Here is a 22,623-nt window from a genome sequence, read left to right as displayed (position 1 = left end):
ACACACAAGTAACAGCCGTTTCTATTTCTGCAAAAACATGTGCAAATCCAAGTTTCAGTTTGACATTTGTTATCTACCAAAACAAATATAAGGAGTAAAAGCTCCACAGGTCAAATGTGCAGTAAACATTCTTCATGCTTTGAATGCACTTTTTGCTGTATTCCTGCCCAAATGCTTTTTAATTGTGGTTCTTTTTGGAAATGATGCCCGTTAGCAGTTCTTACCTGAATAAATGCATTTATTTATAATTTAATACAAATAAAATGAGTCAGAAGTCAGCATCCTAAATCCATTGAATAGAAGTGTTATAGGTAGTTTATATAAATATAGTAAAAGCCTTAGTCAGCAGTACGGTGTTTCTCTATTCAATCTTTATTCCGGAAATCTAAGAAGCTATTCAAAGAGCAAATCAGTGCTATTCAAGTTGGACGTATGTTGCGCTGCAGGGAGGAAAGAAATGTGCACAAAACACAAAGTTCGCTCAACCCCCATTGTAGCTGTATGTGTTATTCAGTACAGTAATGTAACCAAGCTAAATACAGTGCAGACCCATAGAATAGTGGTTTATTTCTCCCAAACAAAGGAAATGTTAGGTCCATTGTCATGTGTTGTTATGACAGCTGTTTCTGCTTTAAATGTGTCTTTACTCTTAGGTTATAGTCGTAACTAGAGTCCCTAAGTTGTACACTAAACCAAACAGCATTTGTGAGTCATTGCATCGCAGTGATAATGTTCAGGGAGAAGTGGAATTTTTCTCCCCTTTTAAAGTCTGTCTTTGTTTATCCCTCGGTTCGAACATCTGCACATCATAAATTAAAAAAGAAAAACTCATTCCAAAGCATGTAGTTAAGCACCATGAAGACCGGGGGAAATTACCAACAGTACATAAGAAAACCAGGATGCTCCGTTGCCAGGTTCCTTTGGAGCAATCCCCAAAGAAAACCACTCTAAATTCCTGCTGCCACCTTCACGTCTCGTGCTGGCAACCCTCTGTGCCAGTCAGACATCTCCCCATCAGGGAATCGCATGAAACAGGCCACTCACACAAACCGTGAAATGCTCTTGACACATCCCTTGTAATGCATTTCACCACTTTCCCCCTTGTAAGCGAGATGTATGTGTTGTGACAAGTGACAGAACGGAGAGTGTTTTTATCTTCAGCAGCTCCATCCCTGCCGTTTCCTCGGAGTGTGTGTGGAGTGAATGTGTGAAGTACACTGAGTCAGACCAGCCGGATGATTGACGAACGGCGTTGCTAACAGCTGATGATTAGCATTAGGTTACACACGTTTTATTGTGACATGCAGATTTCATTATTCCATATTACAAATAGCACTTTTACCAAAATATTAAGTACATTCACGCACCTCTCCTCTTTTTATTTCCATTAATAAAACGTTTTTACACTTACTTTAAAAAAACTCTAATGGGTTCCGACTGCTCCCGTAACTTAAATTACTGCACATCTCTTTGTTTACATTTGCTGCTAGAACTTTGACAGTATTTTCATTTTGATTCAAATGATAAAAGAAATTGGCATTTGACAAGCTGAAACACTTCCAGACAATTTTTAATGCGTAATAAATTCACAGTAGGGAGCTAAAGAATTAAAAAACGTATGTGTTGTGACAAGTGACAGAACGCCGGAGAGTGTTTTCATCCTCAGCAGCTGCATCCCTGCCGTCGCTTTCCTCAGAGCGTGTGTTGAGTGAATGTGTGAAGTACACCGAGTCAGACCAGCCGTATGATTGACGAAGCGAGTCGCTAACAGCTGATGATTATCGTGAGGTTACACACGCTTTATTGGGAACAAGAAGTTGGCTGATGTCGAAGCCAAAGTCATTCTGAGCTGCTAATTTGTTCGGGTTACATGGAACGTGTTGGTGGGGCTGCAATGGCAGGGAGGGAAAACGGTTTATGTTATAAACAAATGCTTGTTAAGTGGTTTAGTGCTTGCAAAGTGTTTAAAGAAGGAGAGAGAACATTGAGGTGGAGGGCTCGCCCTCACCCACTGAGAATAGGGAGCATGTTTACCGTTCAGTACATTTGCTGAGCACTTCTATTCCCATTGCATTAGAGAACTTTTAAACCCTTTCCAATGAACAAATTACGACTGCGATGCTCTGCAAACTTAAGCTGCTTTTAAAGTCTTCTGCCGTCTGCCTGATTCTACCAGTATATTCTTTCCACACACACACACACACACACACACACACACACACATATATCCCACTCCTCTGGCACACCAAGGCGGAGTATTTCATATTTTTTGTTTGTTTGTACTCCGACTCGCTCAGCCTGTTATTCAATTTCGCTGTCCAGCTCTCGTCTCCCCTTAGACTCCCAGAAATGGCTCTGTTAGCATTCTGAGCCGAAGCTCAAACACTCAGCGGCAAACTCTGGCAGGCCTGACAAGAAAAAGAGTGAGAGAGAGAGCGAGGATGACAGCGAGAGAGAGAGAGAGAGAGAGATGGAAACAGAGAAAGGGAGACGCTGAAGTGTGAGACAGAGAGCAGACCTGTCTGTGGTGTGTTAATGTACTAATGTCACAGGCACTGACCTGCCAACAGTCGCCTCTGCCAAACACCTGAAACAAAAACACACACACACACACACACACACACACTGAAATACATATGAACTCAAGCCCACACACTTTTACTGACACGGCACAGGCAGCTGTGTGGAACAACCTGACCTCATATTTATTATAAGACACATGCAGACACAGAAATAAGGACTCATGTAAGCCTTTCAACACATACACACTGCATTTACAACTCTTGAAATGTGTTATAATGAACTACTTTGGAGTATTTTTAACCTCTGAGTTGAGTTTGCGTTGATTCTGTCAAAAACATACATATAACCTGCTTGTTCAAATATTCACAAAACAAGATAAAAGGAAAAGAAGCAATACAAAACCAAAAACTGTGATTAAACCCAACACATGCAAAGACAATACATATATAATGAAACAAACTATGAATAACAATGCAACAAAAAGAATGTGTTGTGCATAAAATTGAAGCATTTTAAACATTTTAAAATTACAGACTAAAATGAAATGTGTGTCATTATTCCATATTACAAATAGCACTTTTACCAAAATATTAAGTACATTCAGGCACCTCTCCTTCATTTCCATTAATACAAAGTTTTTACACTTTTAAAAAACGAATGGGTTCCAACTGCTCCCGTAACTTGAATTACTGCACATGTCTTTGTTTACCTTTGCTGCTAGAACTTTGACAGTATTTTCATTTTGATTCAAATGGTGAAAGAAATTGGCATTTGACAAGCTGAAACACTTCCAGACAATTTTTAATGCATAATAAATTCACAGTAGGGAACTAAAGAATTTAAAAACACTGCCTCAAGACTTTTTCCTCAATATACAGACACAGACAAGTTTGCTGACAGATTTGTCTAACTAGCAAGGTGGTGGTTTTGAGGGTGGAAAATGTGAAAAAAACACATATGACCCACACCTGTGATGACTTTCTTGAACCAATAGAAAAAGGCACAGAATGCACTTGCTTTTGGAGTCATTGCCTACCGCTACCTGAACCCTTTGTGCGATGCTAATCTCCTCCTTTCTCTGCCGTTTTGTCCTCCAGCTATGCTAATGTGAAGAAATGCAGTAACGAGGGCCGCGCCCTGATGCAGCTGGACTTCCAGCAGTTCCTAATGAAGCTGGAGAAGCTGACCGACCTGCGACCCATTCCTGATAAAGAGTTTGTTGAGACCTACATCAAAGCCTACTACCTGACTGAGAATGACATGGAGCAGTTCATCAAGAATCATCGGGTGAGACGGCAAAGATGGTGGATGGAGGATTGTAGCGTTAGTTCCATATGTTACGCTAAATATAAAGCTAAAGGTGCAGTGTGTATGATTTAGGCACATCTAGCTGTGAGGTTGCAGATTGGAACCAACTGAAACTAAGCGCCAAGTGTGTAGGAGAACTAGGGTTGCCAATATGAACAGGCGAATGGCCCGATCTAGAGCAACTGTTTGTTTTGTCCCTTCTGAGCTACTGTAGAAACATGGCGGCTGGCTCTGTTAAGAGAACCTCTCTATGTAGATATAACTGGCTCGAGCCAAGGTAACAAAAACAGTTATTTTAATGGGTTTATACACTAAAGAAAACGTATTATTATGTTATTCGATTTCTGCCAATAGATCCTGCAAAATGCAACACACTGTTCTTTTAAGTAGTGGCTTTGTGTTCCTGCATTTCTCTAAAAAGCCTCATGCTAGCATGCATCTAATTTGCTGACTCACATTTTTTGATTTTCTTTGCAGGAGTACTCCATGAAGCAGCTCGCCAACTTGGTGAATGTTTGTCTGGGTTCACATATAAACAAGAAGGCTCGCCAGAAACTCCTGTCGGCCATAGATGACATTGACAGGCCCAAGAGATAGGCTGATGAACGGAGGCGGACCCTGAACGTATCAACCCACCACAGAGACGGACACTCCAACAGAGGAACTCCCACAGTGGAGCTCGGCGTCGAATGTTTTTCATATTCTGTTTAAGAGCGTAAATGTTGTGGTGTGTTCAACGAGCCGTACAGCACATACAGAAGTAGAGCTACTGTAAACAGCTAAGCTCAAATGTTAGCTAAATGCTAGTAATCTCTTAGTATACAGCCCTTATGTGGTCAAAACACACCACTAACTTTCAAGCACGCTGCAGTTACTCTATGCTAACAGTAGATGTTCCATAATGCATGCCTTTACAGTTTCATTTAACCGCTTTTCATGAAGTTTTCCTGCAAATTGTCTTCAACCACAACAATTTCAATATCTTCAACGACCATAAGGATTTAAAGTTTCAGATAAACTACTACAAAAACAGGATCTAACAATGTAATGTGAAGTGATGAACATGTGGCTGTTTATGGCATTCCATCTGATAAAAACCATGATCTTGAGATTAAAGGGTGATTTATGAGTTGCTAAAATGTAATAGTTCCATAATGTTGTAAAGTTTTGTGGTAAATACGTCCAAAGTACAGATCCTATAAGAGTCTGTAGTCGTAATCAACCTCCACTATCTCATATAACGCTTGACTGAATGAGCCCCCTGATGGAGGGACAGCCAATCACGGTTATTGTTCACTTTGATCATTCATTATTAGTTACTCCAGTTTTAGTTTTTTTGTTTGCTGTATATTATTTCACTTCAGGGTATTTTTTGCGCCTGATTGGATTCTCTGCCTCTTTGTTTTGTTTGTTTTGTCCATGAATTGCATAAATCTAATATAATGATGATTCTGAAAATAATATAAATTGCTGTAATGAGCGTTGATATAGAGTTTATCTGTCCTAGCTGCAATTGTTCGTTTGCCATTGGTCATATCTGAGGAGGAGTTTCAGAAAGTCTTTGAGAACTTCAACATTAACAGTTATTGATATGGCTTCAACTAGTCCAAGAAAAATTCTGTAAATGTGAATGTTTTGAACAATGTCTGTATTTATTTCCTGCTTTGTGTCTTGTCTGGGTTTTTATATGATATTTGCTGGAAGCGTATTTCGTCATTTATCACCTCTCGGTATCTTATCAACTGAAGCTAATGCTGATATTTAAACATTGTCAAATTTTGTGAAGGGTCACGTACACTATATAGTGAAAATCAGTAATCGGTGTTGGAACTGTAGGTTGAAGTAAAAATGATTCTGACATAATAAACACACTAACAATGGACTTAATGCTTACAGTGCCATTAATAAACTGCATTATCTATAAATCATATCCAACCTTTAAAATCTCTGTGCCGCAGCAGTTTTAAAAGAGTCTTTGCCTTTTATCAGAATACGAGTGTTGCCTTCCAGCAGCGCTGCTGTCCATCCTAATGATGCCTTTTCTCAGCCGGGAGCAGGACTCTGTCAGATTTATTAATGCGGCTTCCTGTGTGGTTACACGCACGCTGCCTTCCTGTTAAGGAGGAGCCTGCTGATCAGGTTGAACTGAGAGAGCTGTGAATGACTCATTGCAACTATGATGACTCACTTTTTCGTATAATACAACTTTTCTATCGACTATGAGATCAAGCTGAAGCTATTCTTACCAAGTGGAAGTCCATCCACACGTGTGCTGTGTGTATAAACACAGATGACTTGGCCTGCTGGCTACTTTACATATAGACAACTTTACATATAGGGAAAGAGCAAATTAACCTAATTTGTCATGAACCTTTTTTTTATCTTCGCATAAAACCTGGACAAAACTAATCAATCTTAAAATAAGTTCAAACCCGGAGTCCAGTGTGGATCTAGTCTAATATTTAATGGGGTGATGGGGTAATTGGTGACAGTTTGACCTTCAATTTCTGTTTTTCGCAGTTTGTGTGGCAGTGTTTGACCTTGAACCTTGCTTTCTTCCCACTCCCACCTCCAAACACTTCATTCATGACCTTCACCGCTTCCTTTGGGTGCCCAGCTGGATCGTACCCCTCCTGTGATGCCTTGGCCCAATTACCCTCTCAAATAAAAGACCAGGAGCTTTTTGCCCCTCTGCCAAATTTCCATGAGCCAAGTTCATAGTAATCACTATCATTATCGACCTACATGGCCTTTATTCCCGCAATTTCTGCTGAGGTGTATTCACAAAGACTTCTTTCATGTCTATTCATACACGTGTAATGGAGAACAATTGCTGGCAGTTCATATTAGTAATGTTTACTTCGCATGATGATTGACAAGACAAGATGCGACAGCGGAGGGGCAGAGAGTGAAAGTAATTGTGGCAACAAGAGGAGATGCTGCTGAGATGTGCTGGTTGTACATGAAAGAGAAAGTTGATACTTGAGGAGAAGATGACCAGATGAATTTAGATCATGAATTCTCCGGAAAATGTTATAGTTCAGTGAAAGCTGATTTATTTTATAATAACAGTCACCATCTATGACAAAAAGTTCATATTTTCTCAGGCATAGGACAGTCTATGAAAAATCACTTATCCTTGAAATCTTGAGCTTCTTACACTTTTATTATTATTATTATTATGCGGCTACTTACTAAAGGGGAGATTCATTTTTCTTTTATCCAATCTGTATCGGCTAGTCTCTCTTCAGATGAGAGCGTCAATAACTACCACATTGTTTGTGCGCTACGTTGTGTAAAAACTGCAGGGTCTCCTTTTGCTTTTATGTGTGTGTTTATGGGCTGTAGCTGTTGTGGAGTTTATATTGTTTATACTCCTCTGTATACACCTGATTCTACTGTTTATTCTACTATTCTACTTAGGTTTCCTGTATATCTATTAAGTTGATAAACAGTTGTATGCATAGGCTGCAAAGTGTCATAAAAGTATTGTTTGGCAGTATTTCTAACTTGAGTGAAATATTCTAGCACCCTATTATAGTATTAGGTCGCTTTTATCATTTAATAGTCCTATTCTCATTTTTTTCAACTCTCTTATTGTAACATGTAAATAAATAAGAGTAAAAATAAAATGAAAGGCTGAATAGCTTCGTCCACCCCTTTGTCAGGTGAGCTTTCACTTATCTGACAAAGAGGAGAGTGTTCATCTCAGGAGATATCGGGGTAGATGTGTCAGGCTAACTGGACCCCACACACACACAGACACACACACACACGCAACACACACACACACAGACACACACACGAATACCTTTTAATCTCAGTGTCTCACTCTGCAATCGAAAACTGTAACTAGGGACCTATGCAGGGTTCATTCGCTCTCTCATAATGACAGCATGGTGTATTCACAGAGCTTTTCATTAAAGCGCTCTCATTGATTTAGCCCTGTCACTGCACAAACCATACTGGGACGAGAAAGAAGTTGAGAAATCTTCATGGCATGTGGTTCAAAACGACGATGCCATTTATTGCACTGTGCAAATTGGTGACGCTAATGAAATTGTTCTGCTTGCTATAGACTAAAATTTCATTTCATTTCATCGGGCCAATTGCAAATATGGGCTTTTTAGTGTCTGGAAATAGATTTAGATATGTAGCAGAATGCATGAAATGTGTCATTTATTAATTTAAATCCAATCCATTCAATAAAAATAGTTATGTGTCACTATTTAATGAAGAGAATGCCAGTATTTCCCTTCATATTGACTGGTATTATGGATTGAAGCAGCTAATTGGATGTCAGACCCCGCTGCATGAACTTTCACGACCGCCCTCTGAGAATCTATTTCCACCAGTCGCTGCTAATTTGTTGCTTGACTAGCTGTGCTTGAGCGGAAACAAATGTTGTGACTGGTCATTAACATGAGCAGGGCAAGAAAAACCTTTCAAGACACATTAGTTCACAGGAGAGAAAGGGGATGTCAATAGAAAGTTCAAGGTAATTTGCTGTCAATTAAAGTATCAGCAAATAGAATAGGGAAGTTTTATGGATAGATATTTCAGGGAAAGGTCTGTACAAGTGCAAAAAATACATTGTGACTCTGTTCGGGGTTGGGCGGCCCCTCTGTGTGGAGTTTGCATGTTCTCCCCGTGTCAGCGTGGGTTCTCTCCAAGTTCTCCGGGTTCCTCCCACAGTCCAAACACTCTATATTGGCGGTAGGTGTGGATGTGAGTGTGAATCGTTGTCTGTCTCTATGTGTCAGCCCTGCGATAGTCCAGTGACCTGTCCAGGGTGAACCCTGCCTTCGCCCAATGTCAGCTGGGATTGGTTCCAGAATAAGGGATAAAAAAAGAATAAAAGATAATGGGTGGATGGATGGATCTGACTCTGTGATTTGTGTGAGGATATTTCCCCAAAATATTATGTAATAAAAATGTCAGAATAGTATGTCATAAAAAATTCCCTGTATAGTTTGTCATAAAAATGTCATACAAAATGTCACACAAAATGTCACAGTATTGTATGCCTGAAAAATGTCATAGAACATGTGCATGTATAGTATGTCATAAAGAAGTCATTGTATAGTTAGGCATGAAACATGTCTGAAAAATATCATAGTATAGCATGACATGAGAAATGTCTTTAAAATGATATACTATAACCTTTTAAAGATATTTATCAACATCCATCCATCCATCTTCTGTAACCGCTTATCCAGTTAAGGGTCGCGGGGGTGCTGGAGCCGATCCCAGCTGTCAATGGGCGAAGGCAGGGTTCACCCTGGACAGGTCGCCAGCCTATCACAGGGCTGACATATATATAGACAAACAACCATTCACACTCACATTCACACCTACGGGCAATTTAGAGTCTTCAATGCACCTAAGCTGCATGTCTTTGGACTGTGGGAGGAAGCCAGAGAACCCGGAGAGAACCCACGCTGACACGGGGAGAACATGCAAACTCCACACAGAAGGTTGTCCAGCCCGGGAATTGAACCTCTTGCTGTGAGGCGACAGTGCTAACCACTACACCACCGTGCAGCCCTATTTATCAACATGCTAAGCACAATTATTTTATGACATTTTGACATGCAATACTTTGATGACTTTATGACTTTTCAACATACGAAACTATTGCATTTTTTCAAATTTCTACACTATGGGTTTTTTGTGACTTTTTTTAGACATATGATTTTAAAGGATTTTTTGGGACATTGTGAAGTGGGACCTTCACTTCATCTACTTTCTTTGGTTTTAGTAGGTGAAGTGAAGGTCCCAATTTAGCCCAGGCACCATATAAACCCTCATGCAACTTCTGAAAAAAAACTGACAGAATTTCTTTGCTTTTTTTGCTGTTTGTTCCAATGCTTCCTACATCAACGTTTTACTGTCTTCTGAACCATTTCTTTTTCCTAATTTCGACCTCATTTGATGAATCAGCTTCATATTTCAGATAATTAATAACCACATTTAAATAGCAGGGTCATTACATGGGTAATTTTGTTCTGGATGGACCTATGTTATATCCTTAAATTAGTACTATTTATTTAATCTTTATTATCTAAGCACGATACAAGCATGCCGTCTGTACAGGGAGGGAGAAATGCAAAATCTCCCATTTCAGGTAAAAAGTTATAAAGTAGACAGGAAAATGTGATTATTGTTATTTTTTAGTTCTAAAAAACTTTCATTCATTCATTTTTGGCACTTCAAATGGGAGATTAGACTTTCATTTTCCACTGTGGGTTTCCACAATACATTTTCACATAATCTTTTCTTTCCAAATACCTTTTTGTCAAAACAACAAGCATGCACTGATACACCAGGTCACATCAAGTAGTAATAATCATATAGGCAGCACTGTCTGGTGCTCTTGGAAATACCCTCACACAAAACACAAAGTCAATACTCTCGTCTTTGAGGAATGGGTATTGATTTTTCTCTTCTGAACTTATGTTTATGTGTAAACTGCTGGATTCCACACAGTTCACAGAGAGGACGGTGTATCTTTAGACATCTCATTTTAAAGAGGTGAAGATTTATTTTACCACAGGGGAGCTCAGATGTGATTTTTATGAAAAATATGTTTCTGGGCCGCATATAATATGTCTCTGCAGTTGGTTTATGTCGCTTTGCATCAGTGACACTGTGTGTTCTTGATATTCCTCCTTCTTCATGTATTTGTTTGATGGCCTTTCCCTTTTAGAAACGTATAACATTTGTGTCCTGAGGCCAATTTTCACAACACAGAATATTTATTTGATTTTAATACTCTTGCATTGGCATAATTTCCTGATAGTAAATGACTCACATCCACTATGCCTAATAAGTGAGTCATGAATGTAATTTCATGGGTCTCGCCCTCTTGTGTCCTCTCTTTCACAACACTGCAAACAGTGATGACTTTCGAGTAGTGAGACAGATAACAAATGACAGTATTTGTATTCCATTAGCGACAGTATCTAATAAATCTAATTGTGTTTGCGGTTTATTCACGGCTTCGCAATATGCAAAAAATTCTGATGAGTGTCATGTGTATTCTAATGTGCTGATGACTTAATGTATAATAAAAGGGCAGTGTTATCTTACAAGCCTGTGATGTATTTTGAGGATAAATTGATATACTATATGGGTCAATGTCAACAATCTGCAGGGTAGACCGTATTCATCATAGTGCAGACAAACAATCCGCTGTGTGTGATTAAGAAACATGTTTGACCTTAAGGTTGAAACAGACAGACTCACCATTACTGCGCGTTTAAATTACATTAACATTGTCCTTATTGATCCTGAACTCAGAGTCAAAGATGCGACAAGAATTTTGATATACGTACTGGAAACCCACTTTGCCCTTCAGGTCACACTCGTACTGGCAAAATGTAATGTCACTGCAAAAGGTCATTAATGTTGTATTTAATTAGATTCTGTCTCTTTTGCTTTGAGCACTGTTTTTAACAGGACTTTTTTTTAAAGTGACAACTTGATGGCTGAAGTGGTTGGAAATTAATGTCTACAACTTCCACTGCAATAAAAAAAAAAAAAAAAAAACATTATTACATTACAAGAAAGATTCCACTTCTTCACTTTTACACTTAAAGCTGACAAGAGAGCCTCCAAACAGTGACCCAGAAATTATTACAGTATTTTCACATTTACTTGATGGCAAAATAATGAAAGCAATTCATCATACAAGGGAAAGTAGACCTGCTTGCATTATCTGTCTTCTGTGGAAAATGCGTTTCACAGTCACTATTACCATATAGACCAACATTTCACCCACCGATTTGTCAAAGGCTCCTCAGCATGGCTTTTAGTAACAATCTGTATACTGTACCTTCCATTTCAATCACTGGGTTATCATAAGGCCAGGCATGCTCCTCTTGGCTTTCCCTGTTTCCCATTACTCAGAGGCAAGTCATAGCCCAGAAATCAGCGAGTTTAAAGAAGTGAGAGGGAAGGCGACGGCAAATGAAGGTTTAACAGGTCCAGAGCCAGCCTCCAACCGTGACAGCTTTTCTTTTAACAGCAATTACACACCGTCTTTGCTTCGCTCCCATACTGATGGTGTTTAAGCGTGTGTTAAAGAGATTGAGACGGGGAGAGAGAGAGAAATACAAAATCAAAGCTAGTGATAAATTCTGTAAATCAAGTATATAACATATAATATATGCTGTCTGGCGCAAACACCACAGTGGATGCTAATGTTTCTATACCCTTGCAGAGTGCCTTTCTACTCATAGCTGGGTTAAAGGATAATTCCAGTTAATCATTATTCATATTTTCATAGTTATGGCCATCATTTCTATGGGTTAAGAAAACATCATTTGCTCCAATGAAGTCTTATGGGGCAAATGAAAAACAAGCTTTTCATGCGTGTTTACTAAAGCGGGGTCAGTTCTCCTGACTGAAATCTCTTTGCTGCTCAGGTTCCTTGAGAATTCTGTCAAAAAAAGCAGAGCGTTTTCAGCCAAATCCTACTGGATTAATATTTGCCAGAAATGCTTGAATCTCTAAATACAGCTTTCTAGATTGTCAAGGAACTGTAGATGTTCAGAGATTCCAATAACCCTCAACACAAGAAATGATCATCACTGTTGACTTTGAGGTTTAAATGCAGTTCCAAAGGTCAACGATGAAAGTATGATAATAAGACTCAAAACGTAATAAACCGTATTCATCCTTTGTTAATAGAATAAAATAAATAAATATATCTTGTCTTTCTTTACTATGTCTCTTGTGTGCACTTTAACTCTATGCTGCTGTAAGCCAGCAAATTTCCCCGCTGCGGGACTAATAAAGGATTATCTTATTTTATCTTGTCTTAGAAAAGGTTATATTGGAAACTCCCACCCAGCAGCACTCCTGAAGATACACACAATCTTTCTGAGTTCAGTCTGTTGAAATTGCTTTTGGCGAAAAACCAAGATCCTGACAGATCTGGACAGATTTATAGGAGATGAAGTTTTGTGCCCTACCAGTGTCATCCTCTTCCCTCACGCTTCCGCCTGCCTTGAAGCACTTTGAACAAGATGACCATCAGCCCTCTTGATTGCCTGCGTAAATGTGCCGTTCACAATTGACCATTTTTGATCATGGTGTTGGAAATCCTGAGGGTTTAAGTGTGTGTGCTCAGGGAATGAGGCTTACACAGAGACTTGCAGACGGTGCTGGCTAACTGAGCTCTGACAGCTTTTATACTCCCCGGATGATAGAAACTGCAGACAGAGGGCTCACAGACCCGCTTTGGATAAATCACCCCATCCAATCCCACTTGGGCCTCAGCCACTATTATTTACATATTCAAATTAACCGCAGGATTAACTTGAGGTTTGTGTCGTGAACTCACTAAAGCGGATGCATAATGTATCAGTCTTGTGCATGTGCTTTGATTTTTCCCAATTATTAAAATATTTGCAGCATTGCTTTTTTGTCGGCGCCGTATGAGTGAATTGCTTGTATGCACACAACCAATCACACTGTTTAGGCAAAAACAAAGAGAAGGATCTCATAAATACACGAGGATATTCTGATCCTGCTCAACTTTGTCCTATCTCCGTACTAGGGTGCTCTGGTCTAGTATGTCTGTTTCAATTGTCATGGTTGTGTGTGTTGTCGTTGGGTGCATGGCCATCGCTGATGTTAGTCAACCACTACGGCAGACATTTTAACACCTTTGGAGTGAGACAGATTGGCGCTATCTGGGCTCGATACAAGCCTGCTAGGTGATGTGGTGATGTGTGTGTGTGTGTGTGTGTGTGTGTACCAGCTAGGGCGCCATAGGCAGGGTTGAATAACAGTAAACAATGCCTTATCCGTGGGTGGAAAGTGGCCGGCTGTCCCCTCCTAACCTGCTGAGGTATATTAGCCTGAGGGGGAAACACACGCTTCCTTTTAAGTGTGCGACTTGTAGCCGGAGTACATGAAGTGCCTTGAAGTACCAGAGTGTGTGGGCTGTTTATGGTGAAGCAATTAGACTATCTATTTGTGCTTAAAACGTGCACGTGAATGTATTTATTAGCATTAGAACATATTACACACAGCTGTTTTACTGCATTTTTTTTAAAATGAGAAGGGAGTGTGTTTAAATTTCAAATCCATCTTGAGAGTTAAAGTGGCCCTAGAGAGAAACAGAGCTGAAGCTCCGGAGGAAGACTTTTTTGAAATGTGAAACGTTGACCAATCCCAACAGAGCGGGCTAGCTGACCAATCAGAGCAGACTTTGCTTTCTGGAGGGAGGAGCAAGCGCTACAATGGAGCATTTCAGAGAGACTATTAACGCATGTAAACATGTTGTAACTGTAACTTGAGATAAAAATATTTACCCGGAAAATAGCATAATAGGGGCTGTTTAAGAGTTATTGGCCACTGTAATAATAGACATTATGTAGCCTACATAATGAACAGTTAAAGAAATATGGTATTTGCTTTCTTACTAAGAGCTAGATAGAATATTTGTACACTGAATTTAAACATCCCCTTTTACAGAATTGATATTACTTACACTATTGTTGTATACTGTGGTAAACATATTTTTACTCACTCATTTTCTATTTATTTTTTTAATATTCATTGTATATTGTAGGCCAATTCACACATTTCTGCATAATTATTTAAATTTTTCTTATAACTCTTAAATATATATATATATATATATATATATATATTATATATATATATATATATATATTAATTAATTTCTTATATATAATTTTCTTATTCTGAAATGGAACAACAAGCCAAATTCACCCCAAGCATTTCTGACTCTGATCAAGCTGAAGCCAGCAGGTGATTAGCTTAGCTTAGCATTACCAGCACCCCTTAAGCCAGAACAAAATAACAAAAAGTAAAAGGGACAAGTTTTGCTGAATAACGTGTTCTGGTTGATGGATTCTGTAAGATAAGATACTTCTCTGCTGCCTTTAAGTTCATATCTATCAGTGTATAACTACTGTGTCAGAAATGGGAGACAAAACCCAGTTCCTTTTGAACCAAAATTGCATTAAGCTAATATGAGGCTTGAGCAGTTTGAGTAAGCCAGGTGGAGTTACAGTACTTTGAATGCAACATTTCTTCTTTGTGTTTCTATGGACAGTTTTTCTGTCCTGTGATGCATTAACGGGTTACTTCCTGTCACTCCCATGTAGCTTTGGTTACTGGACAAAACACTGGCAATAAAACCTACATGTGTCTGCTGGAGAAAAGCTAGTTTGCTAAGGTTATTAAAGATTCATATTAGCTTTGCCTGAACTTTTGAATAAAGTATTTTAGCACTTGAATTCATGCTGAAATCACTTTTTGACTCTTGATTTTATGTGATCCATATTTATTCAGTTCTACTCTATTTCATTTTTTTTTTTTAACCTTTGAGGTAGTCTGTTACTTATTTCCACATGCCTCCAAAGGCTGTATCTCTTAAAACCCTCACTTGAGTTCACACTGCAGGGGTAATAAAACCGTAATAAGTCAATGCTTCTCCTGCGGTGGTGGGACCCCTCATAAAATGCTCTGAGCACCGTGGAAAGTCCGAGCACACAGCCTTTGGATGGAAGGGAAACTGGCTGCCAACCCGGCGTTTAACGAGGCTCCGTGGTCCCTTAACTTTAAGCACTTTGGTTTTTGCCTGTGTCGCTTTAAGCACCATGTGTCAAAGAATTACAACACTGGTGAATATCCATATTACTGCATAGTAGATTTTCAAATATGTGGCTCAAAGGTTATGGATGCTTGTATTTTAGCCACATGGGACCAGAGATTCTTGTAGGTTGACTGAAACAGTTTAGTGAACCTTTCCAACGCAGAAATATATATAGTGGTGATAAATGCTACACCCTAATGTATAATTATGTGCTTCAATCAGCCGTATTGTGATAGAATTTGGTTGATAACGGGGTCTAAGAGGCTAATGACCTTTTAGGTTACGCTCAACAGGAGGTGTGATTAAAGTTAACAATGTCCTTCCATTTGATTTTACATCAAAATTGTTTTCAATCCTTGAAAAACTCACTTCATGGACTCCTTGTAACACTTGAAAAAAGATCATAAAAAGCTGTGCTCCTTGTTTCGTGTAAATGTACACTGAATGTTAACACTAATGCGTTCCATGTGTAAAACCTCCTCCTAGTGAAACATATGTGGATGAACCAGACTTTGAGCAATGTCAGAGGAAGAAACGTATTAATTTGTTCAACCCCCCAAAACACTGCCAAAATACAAGCAAACAAAGAAAATGAAGTGCTCTGCCTTCCTCAGATCTAGAAAATTGCATTGTTTGAGTAATTATTCTGACATTGTGAATAATTGTATTTGTACAGAGGAGTGATGGAATATCTGGCAGAAATTAAGTTACGCAGAAACACGGTAAAGCTTTTTGAGGGTAAACAAAGTAGTGGCAGAAATAAATAGTTGTTTCATGGAAAGCCTCTCCACTGCCACAGCATGTACTCTATCAAGGGCCCTGATAATTAATAATTTGCCCCACAAATCGCATTAGTTTATAATTAGGGAACAAGGACTATTAGCGAGACACGACTATGACGGTTATGGCTAAGACGTATCATGAGCCCTGAGAAGACTGACAAACAAGAAAAGATGTACTCAGGGGGGCGATATCAACGCCACACCATCAGGTTGTGTTTGGCTTTCTCCTCTGACAGATACACTCTGGTTTCTTTCAGGGTTTCTTTTCAGACGACATTACTCAGTTGTTAAGCGGGGTCAGAAGCTGCATTATGGCAAAATGTGCACCAGCCATCAGCACACACTGATGAATCCTTCATCCCTCCAAGGTTAGAAAACTATGCACACATTTCTCTCCTTTTTCATGTCTGCAACTCTACAGTTCATGGCCACCACAACGCCTCATGTCTCTCATCCCCCTACTTTGGATAAAAAATATGATACTAAGATGTATATGCCAGTAAATATAGTCACACATGTGGATCTGTGATCTGCTTAGGGGCATTGCTTTGGCACTTATGTTCTTAATATCAAAGGGTTTAAATCAAGAGGGCCTTGATAAGTATTGCATGGAGAGCATTGTTTTCCAATAATACATCGAAGGGTTTGAGAACACAAGGCTCATTTTAAAAATGATAATTTATTAGTGTTGCATTTTAATCCTGAAGGAGGAGTTATTTTATTAAGTAATCTTTACTCCTCACTGTGTAGACTTCTGGGGGATTCCTATTTCCTGAAGCTGCAAACACCATCGAGAGCAATTTGAATATCCAATAAAAACCTTGATTGTTCTGGGCTTTTATGAATACATTCATTTGCACTTTAAAATGTGCAATAGTGCTGTGAGCACATTACGTTTAAAACACAGCACAGACGACATGTTGGTGTCTGAAATTAATCAGTTAATATTTCTGGGGATGTACTGATCATGAACTGTTGAATGTAAAAACAGTTTTTTTTTTTCCTCCTGTGAAGTTTCTCTTGTATATTACTTACCGTCCTTCCTTTCATGCAGGGCTCTGCAAAAGTTGCAATTTTCAATGCCTGGATGCAGCCACTGCTGTTAAATCCCATCACGGCTCAAGAGTCCTATCTCTCATGAGCAGACAGACGATGCTGCAGATTAGTCCCTGAGAGAGGAGAGATTCTGATGGTTTGATTTATTTTCTTTAAGACAGCCGCACTGAACACAGTAGGGGTTCCTTCCTCTCACATTACGCTCGAAATACTATAGCTGGCTCACACATGCATGCCAATGCATCCTCACATTCATACACACACACACACACATTTTGATCCAGGTCTTATGACACATTTATTCCTTCCTGAGACTCCAAACAACCTCAGAAACAGGCAAGAACGACACCTGAAAAAGACATTTTATGGTCAACTCATCTGGAAAAATTTACATTTCTTGGATACAGCTGATATTTTCAAGTGTCTGTCGGACGGTTGGTCACTTCATCACTTTTGTCTCAAATATCTTCATGGATTGCTATGAAATATGTTACAGACATTCATAGCCCCCATAAATGAAGCCTACTGACTTCCTATAGGGTTTGACTTGATTTGTGTTTTTTTAAATCTACACTAACAACTATTTGACTTTTGTTAGCGAAGTGTCAAATCCTGGCTTCATTCTTTCATATTAATATTATTAGGATGTCAGATTCAATACATTTGTCAATTGTCCTCTTAATGTTTTCTTTGCACATTTTCATAAAAGGAAAGGTCAGAATGAGAAAAAGTAAATAGAAATAAAATACATGTGCAGGTGAGGTATAGAAACCCACTACAGGCTTATCTAAAAAAATAAAACTCACCTGAAAGAGAAAATATATATTAATAAAAACAACGATGTAAAATATAACTTCAATTAACATGCATATCTTTTACATGCCTTATCACGTCATATTTTCTGCAATTTTAGGCTGCTTTAGATTACAGCTTGACAATCTTGATAAAAAAGATGAGATACTACATTGGAGGTTTTTTTTGAAGCAATATCATCTTTGGCTCCCATTCTTTAGGTGCACACATAATGCAGTTTAACATAAACAATTAAAGTTGCCAGGCTGTGGATAATCTAATATAAATCAGCTACTCAGGGTTTATACAGATGTTTTTGTGGCGGGGGCCTTAGGGGGAGAATGAAGGGGAAGTGACATCACCACCTGGGGAATTACTCCCCAGGAAATATGGACTAATATAATATCAAAAAACCTTAGATATTGTATTGAAAATTGATGAGGCACACAGATTTGTCACTGATTTAAGACAAATTGTTCAGTAAAATAAACCAACGGTTTTATTTTAGGAATCAAAAGTAACCCTAAAACTGTTGGGTTGGTAAGAATATTAATGGACAAATAAAAAAATACTACAACCAATAATGGACTAAATAGTTTTTTATTGTAATCTTAGCTAAAAAGACCTTAGTAAAAACTCTAAAACCTGTTGGACTCTGAAACTATTGGGGTGCTCCCAGTAACTCACTTCACAACACAAATGGTGCAGTGTACAATCGTATCCTAGTTCTTGTACATGCACGCATAAGGTGTAGGGGAATCAGCACGGGTGCCTAGCCTCCCAACAATGAAACCCTTCTTCACCTAAAGAAAAGGGAACTCACAATAATCAAATTAAACAGACACAGCTGGGTTAACCATGCAAATCCAACAAAACCGCAATGAGCAATAGAACAATGACTAAACATTGGCAAAGCAGCTGCAGGTGTGCCCACAAAGGAAAAATTAACAGGACTCGCGATACTGCAAAATAATACAAATCAATATTGTGACTATACTCACCATGGAGTACTAACATATGGAATCATGTAGAGTTGTTCAACAATATTTACAGCCAACATGTCAGACCAGAGCTAGAAGAGCAGGCTCTCAAGGGTGCATTTCAAATACATACCTGTAACACCAAACACTACTAGCCACCAGAGGCAGAGAACAGGGACCAAGAGAACGAGGCTCTGCCAACAGGGGCCTTTATATAGTCTGGCCCTGATTAGGGAATTGGTCCGAGGAGGAGCCAGTTTAAGGGCTATGTTCACAAACGCTACACCCTATGCTGCATTCACTGGAACAAGGGGAGCATTCTCCACCACATTTTCATTATGGATGGAGATACATAATATATCTAACTTTGTTTATACATTTTTTTTACACTTGCCAAACGTACATTAAACTTATCTTAATGTTCTGTTAATTCATGTGCATATATCTCTTATTGCTATCAACTATTGATACTGTAGTTTCCTACTGAGACTCAGTGTCCTCTGTATCTATGTCTCGCTGGTCTAACACCAGAATCTGTTCACTGCTCCAGGAATTTTTTGATCATTGACTGTGACTGTGAGCTGTGTTTGTGTGTGTGTGTGTGTGTGTGTGTGTGTGTGTGTGTGTGTGTGTGTGTGTGTGTGTGTGTGTGTGTGTGTGTGTGTGTGTGTGTGTGTGTGTGTGTGTGTGTGTGTGTGTGTGAGTCACCAAGTAGGAAACCAGATGAGCTCTAACCACACCTAAACGAAAGAACTGTGCAACAGAGGCTTTGTGCGTAACCAAAATGTTTCCTTTCTCCATTGTCCTTGTGCGTTCTGCATAATGAATTGCTGTCAGCTGAAAACACTCCCAAGCCGTAGGTGAAAGAGTGGAACACTACACAATGTGTACACTGGAGCTGGAATGAATGGACGTGAATGGCCGTATTGGTGAGAAGGGAAGGAAACATGAGCGTTTACCTCACTAGAGGTCACGGTCAGAAACCTGAAAAGTGGTGGTTATATTCATTATTCATTCATCTTTCACGGCCGATTCCTGAGAACACATGACACATTCTTGGATTCGTCCTGTGCCCTGTGAGATTGTCGCTGTCAGGGAACTTTCTCAAATGCCTGAAATAACCAGCCGCTGACATTTTCCTGAAGTTTCCCAGGAAAAACATGCTCCCATGATGGAGGCTGTAAAATGCAGTTTACTCCCTCTAACTTCTCTGCTTTACTATTCTTTTGAATCTGCTGAGGAAAAAGCCCATACCAGGAGGATTTATGGCAATTATGGAGATTTCACCCTCATTGTATCTTCGTTATTGCATAACTCCTCCATCTCTGGCTTCATATGCAATACAGTTTGCATCCAATTTCAGACTTTGCATTGAATATTTTTCATTTAAAGATTCCTTTTGATGGATTTGGTGTTATGCTGTTGGCAGGAGACAATATTTATCAGAAGAATAACAAAACGGCTCCGTACACATCTAACTTCATCATCATACTATTATAATCTCATGGACTCAGAAGGGCTGTGAATATGCACGAGGACAGTACGTCTCCTTCTCTTGGCTGTACCATTAGCATTCAGCAGAGCCTGAAATTGCTGCCTATAGAAAAGCTGAAAAATAGTGTGATAACAACCTTCATTTGTCATAGGGAAAAAGCGACCATCCATCTTTGAAAAAGTGTATCAGTTGATGCTGTTTGGTCCACACATCTGGTGCTGGTAAGTGATTTGAGTCGAACCTCTAGAATTAAAAGGGACTGTATGACATTGCCAAGACCGGGGGATAATAAAGATCCAAATGGAGTAAGAACTCTTTTGTTTTCCCTGCACACTCATTATACAAAATCTTTCAACCCTGAAACATTGACAAGAATAATGTTGGCGAGGAAAACGCTGTCACAGATAATGTTTCAGAAATGCTTGAAAACTAAGTTTCTGTCGTGGTGGTTTTTTCTACTCTTTTAGAGTCCATAATCTCATTAAATAATTTCAAAACTACAGAATGAAAAGTACCTTTTATCATCAAATAAGTGGTGCAACTTTCATCTTTTAACTCTGCAAACACATGTTGCATCTTGTGTCTCTGATTGCTATTTGCTCGGAAAATAAAGAGTAACACCAAAGAGTCTTTTATGTCTGTATTGTTGTGCTAAATAGTCTTTTTTTAAAAACACACTAATCAATTTGGCTTTTTACAAAATGCATTTTTTTTTATCAGCTTTGAGATGTTGCCGGCCCGAGCTGAGGGGAGAAGGAGACTAACACGAGCTGAAAGAAATGACAGGTACATAACAAAAATAGCTGTCAGAGTATTTCACAGTGCAAAAATCTATCATAGACACAGTGTCTGCTCGTATTTACATGGCATGAACATACAAAATATACAGAATCTGTCTTCCCCAAACCCAAAAGATTAATTGTACAGTGTGACAAATCACCGTGATAAAGATGAAATTCATACAAAATAAATAAGATACTTTAAAATGAGGGAAAGGGAAACCAAACTCTTCTATCATCGTACGATGATGTCAGTCTCTCGTATTGATTGTCTCTCTCCGTTTCTTCCCTATACCTGGCTCGCAGCAAAAATATAATTGAAATATAATATTGCAATAGGTCCACATGTCTGTTTTCATTCAAGAAGACATTAAGGAGATTGTTAAATGAAGCACCAAAATAAGAATTGACTGCTTTCGCCTTGTGGGTCTAATGTATTTCCTGTTGGCTAAATCGCAACTTTACATCTTGTGACGAGCTGCATCATTGACTTTTTTAATTGGATTGATATGATTGGATTTGATAATCTAATTAGACCAATTCAATGTTATTAGCTTGCAGTGGTGAGTGTTCACCTGCATTGTATATTTAATAGTGATTTATTTTTTTTATTTTTGGTATGGCGCTATTTGTCTGGTTATATTGTCATAGCAGAAAGCACAAAGTATCTTTAATTATGTTTGATTATATATTAATGTTGATTAATAAGCCAAATATTACAATATGAAGTTACTTAAATACTGTTAAGATCAACTTCAGAGTCTTTGTTCTGACTAAATGTGAAAAATTGTATCAGCTTCACTTTTCACTTTAGGTCCATGGAAAAAACACATTTCAATCCGTACTTCATAATAACCCTCTAATGTCGCAAACAAATCTTGTTATTCCAGTTGACAATGCAAATGAAAATAAAAATATTAATAATGATAATAATGATGACCAGACATTGAACAGATAATAACACAGTAGCACCCATGTAGATATAGAATGTAGTGAGTCTGTGAACAGAACAAAAACATGTCATCTCAGATTAGTTTTAAAATGATTCTAAGAAGTGGTGATATTTGTATTTATATCTTTGTTTTTGTCAACAAATCCCATGAAAAGAATAAACCAACAATGAAGTATTGTATTGTCTATGCACTGTAGTCTATTTCTGAGTCAATCTTACATAAACATGTCTGTTGTGAACTGCATATATTATTTTGGTCTTTCTGTTTTTGCTGTGAACATCCAAGTTTTTGTTCATTACTATTTTTGTAAATAAAAG

The 22,623-nt window shown here is 38.6% G+C and overlaps 1 protein-coding gene across 1 annotated transcript in view; it reads left to right on the top strand.

The window, feature by feature from the left end:
- The window catches only part of vps50 (VPS50 EARP/GARPII complex subunit), a 101,346-nt gene extending 95,585 nt beyond the window's left edge, over nt 1-5,761 (top strand). The window contains exons 27-28 of the mRNA XM_054605423.1: nt 3,621-3,810; nt 4,309-5,761. Of these exons, the coding sequence (XP_054461398.1) occupies nt 3,621-3,810; nt 4,309-4,428 (310 nt within the window). The 3' untranslated portion in view covers nt 4,429-5,761. The remainder of the gene's footprint in view (nt 1-3,620; nt 3,811-4,308) is intronic.
- The last annotated feature ends 16,862 nt before the right edge of the window (nt 5,762-22,623 follow it).

This window comes from Anoplopoma fimbria, chromosome 10 (assembly GCF_027596085.1).
Source record: "Anoplopoma fimbria isolate UVic2021 breed Golden Eagle Sablefish chromosome 10, Afim_UVic_2022, whole genome shotgun sequence".
Lineage (NCBI taxonomy): Eukaryota > Metazoa > Chordata > Actinopteri > Perciformes > Anoplopomatidae > Anoplopoma > Anoplopoma fimbria.
Note: the sequence above shows the minus strand (reverse complement) of the source record. Positions and strands in the feature narration are given on the sequence as shown.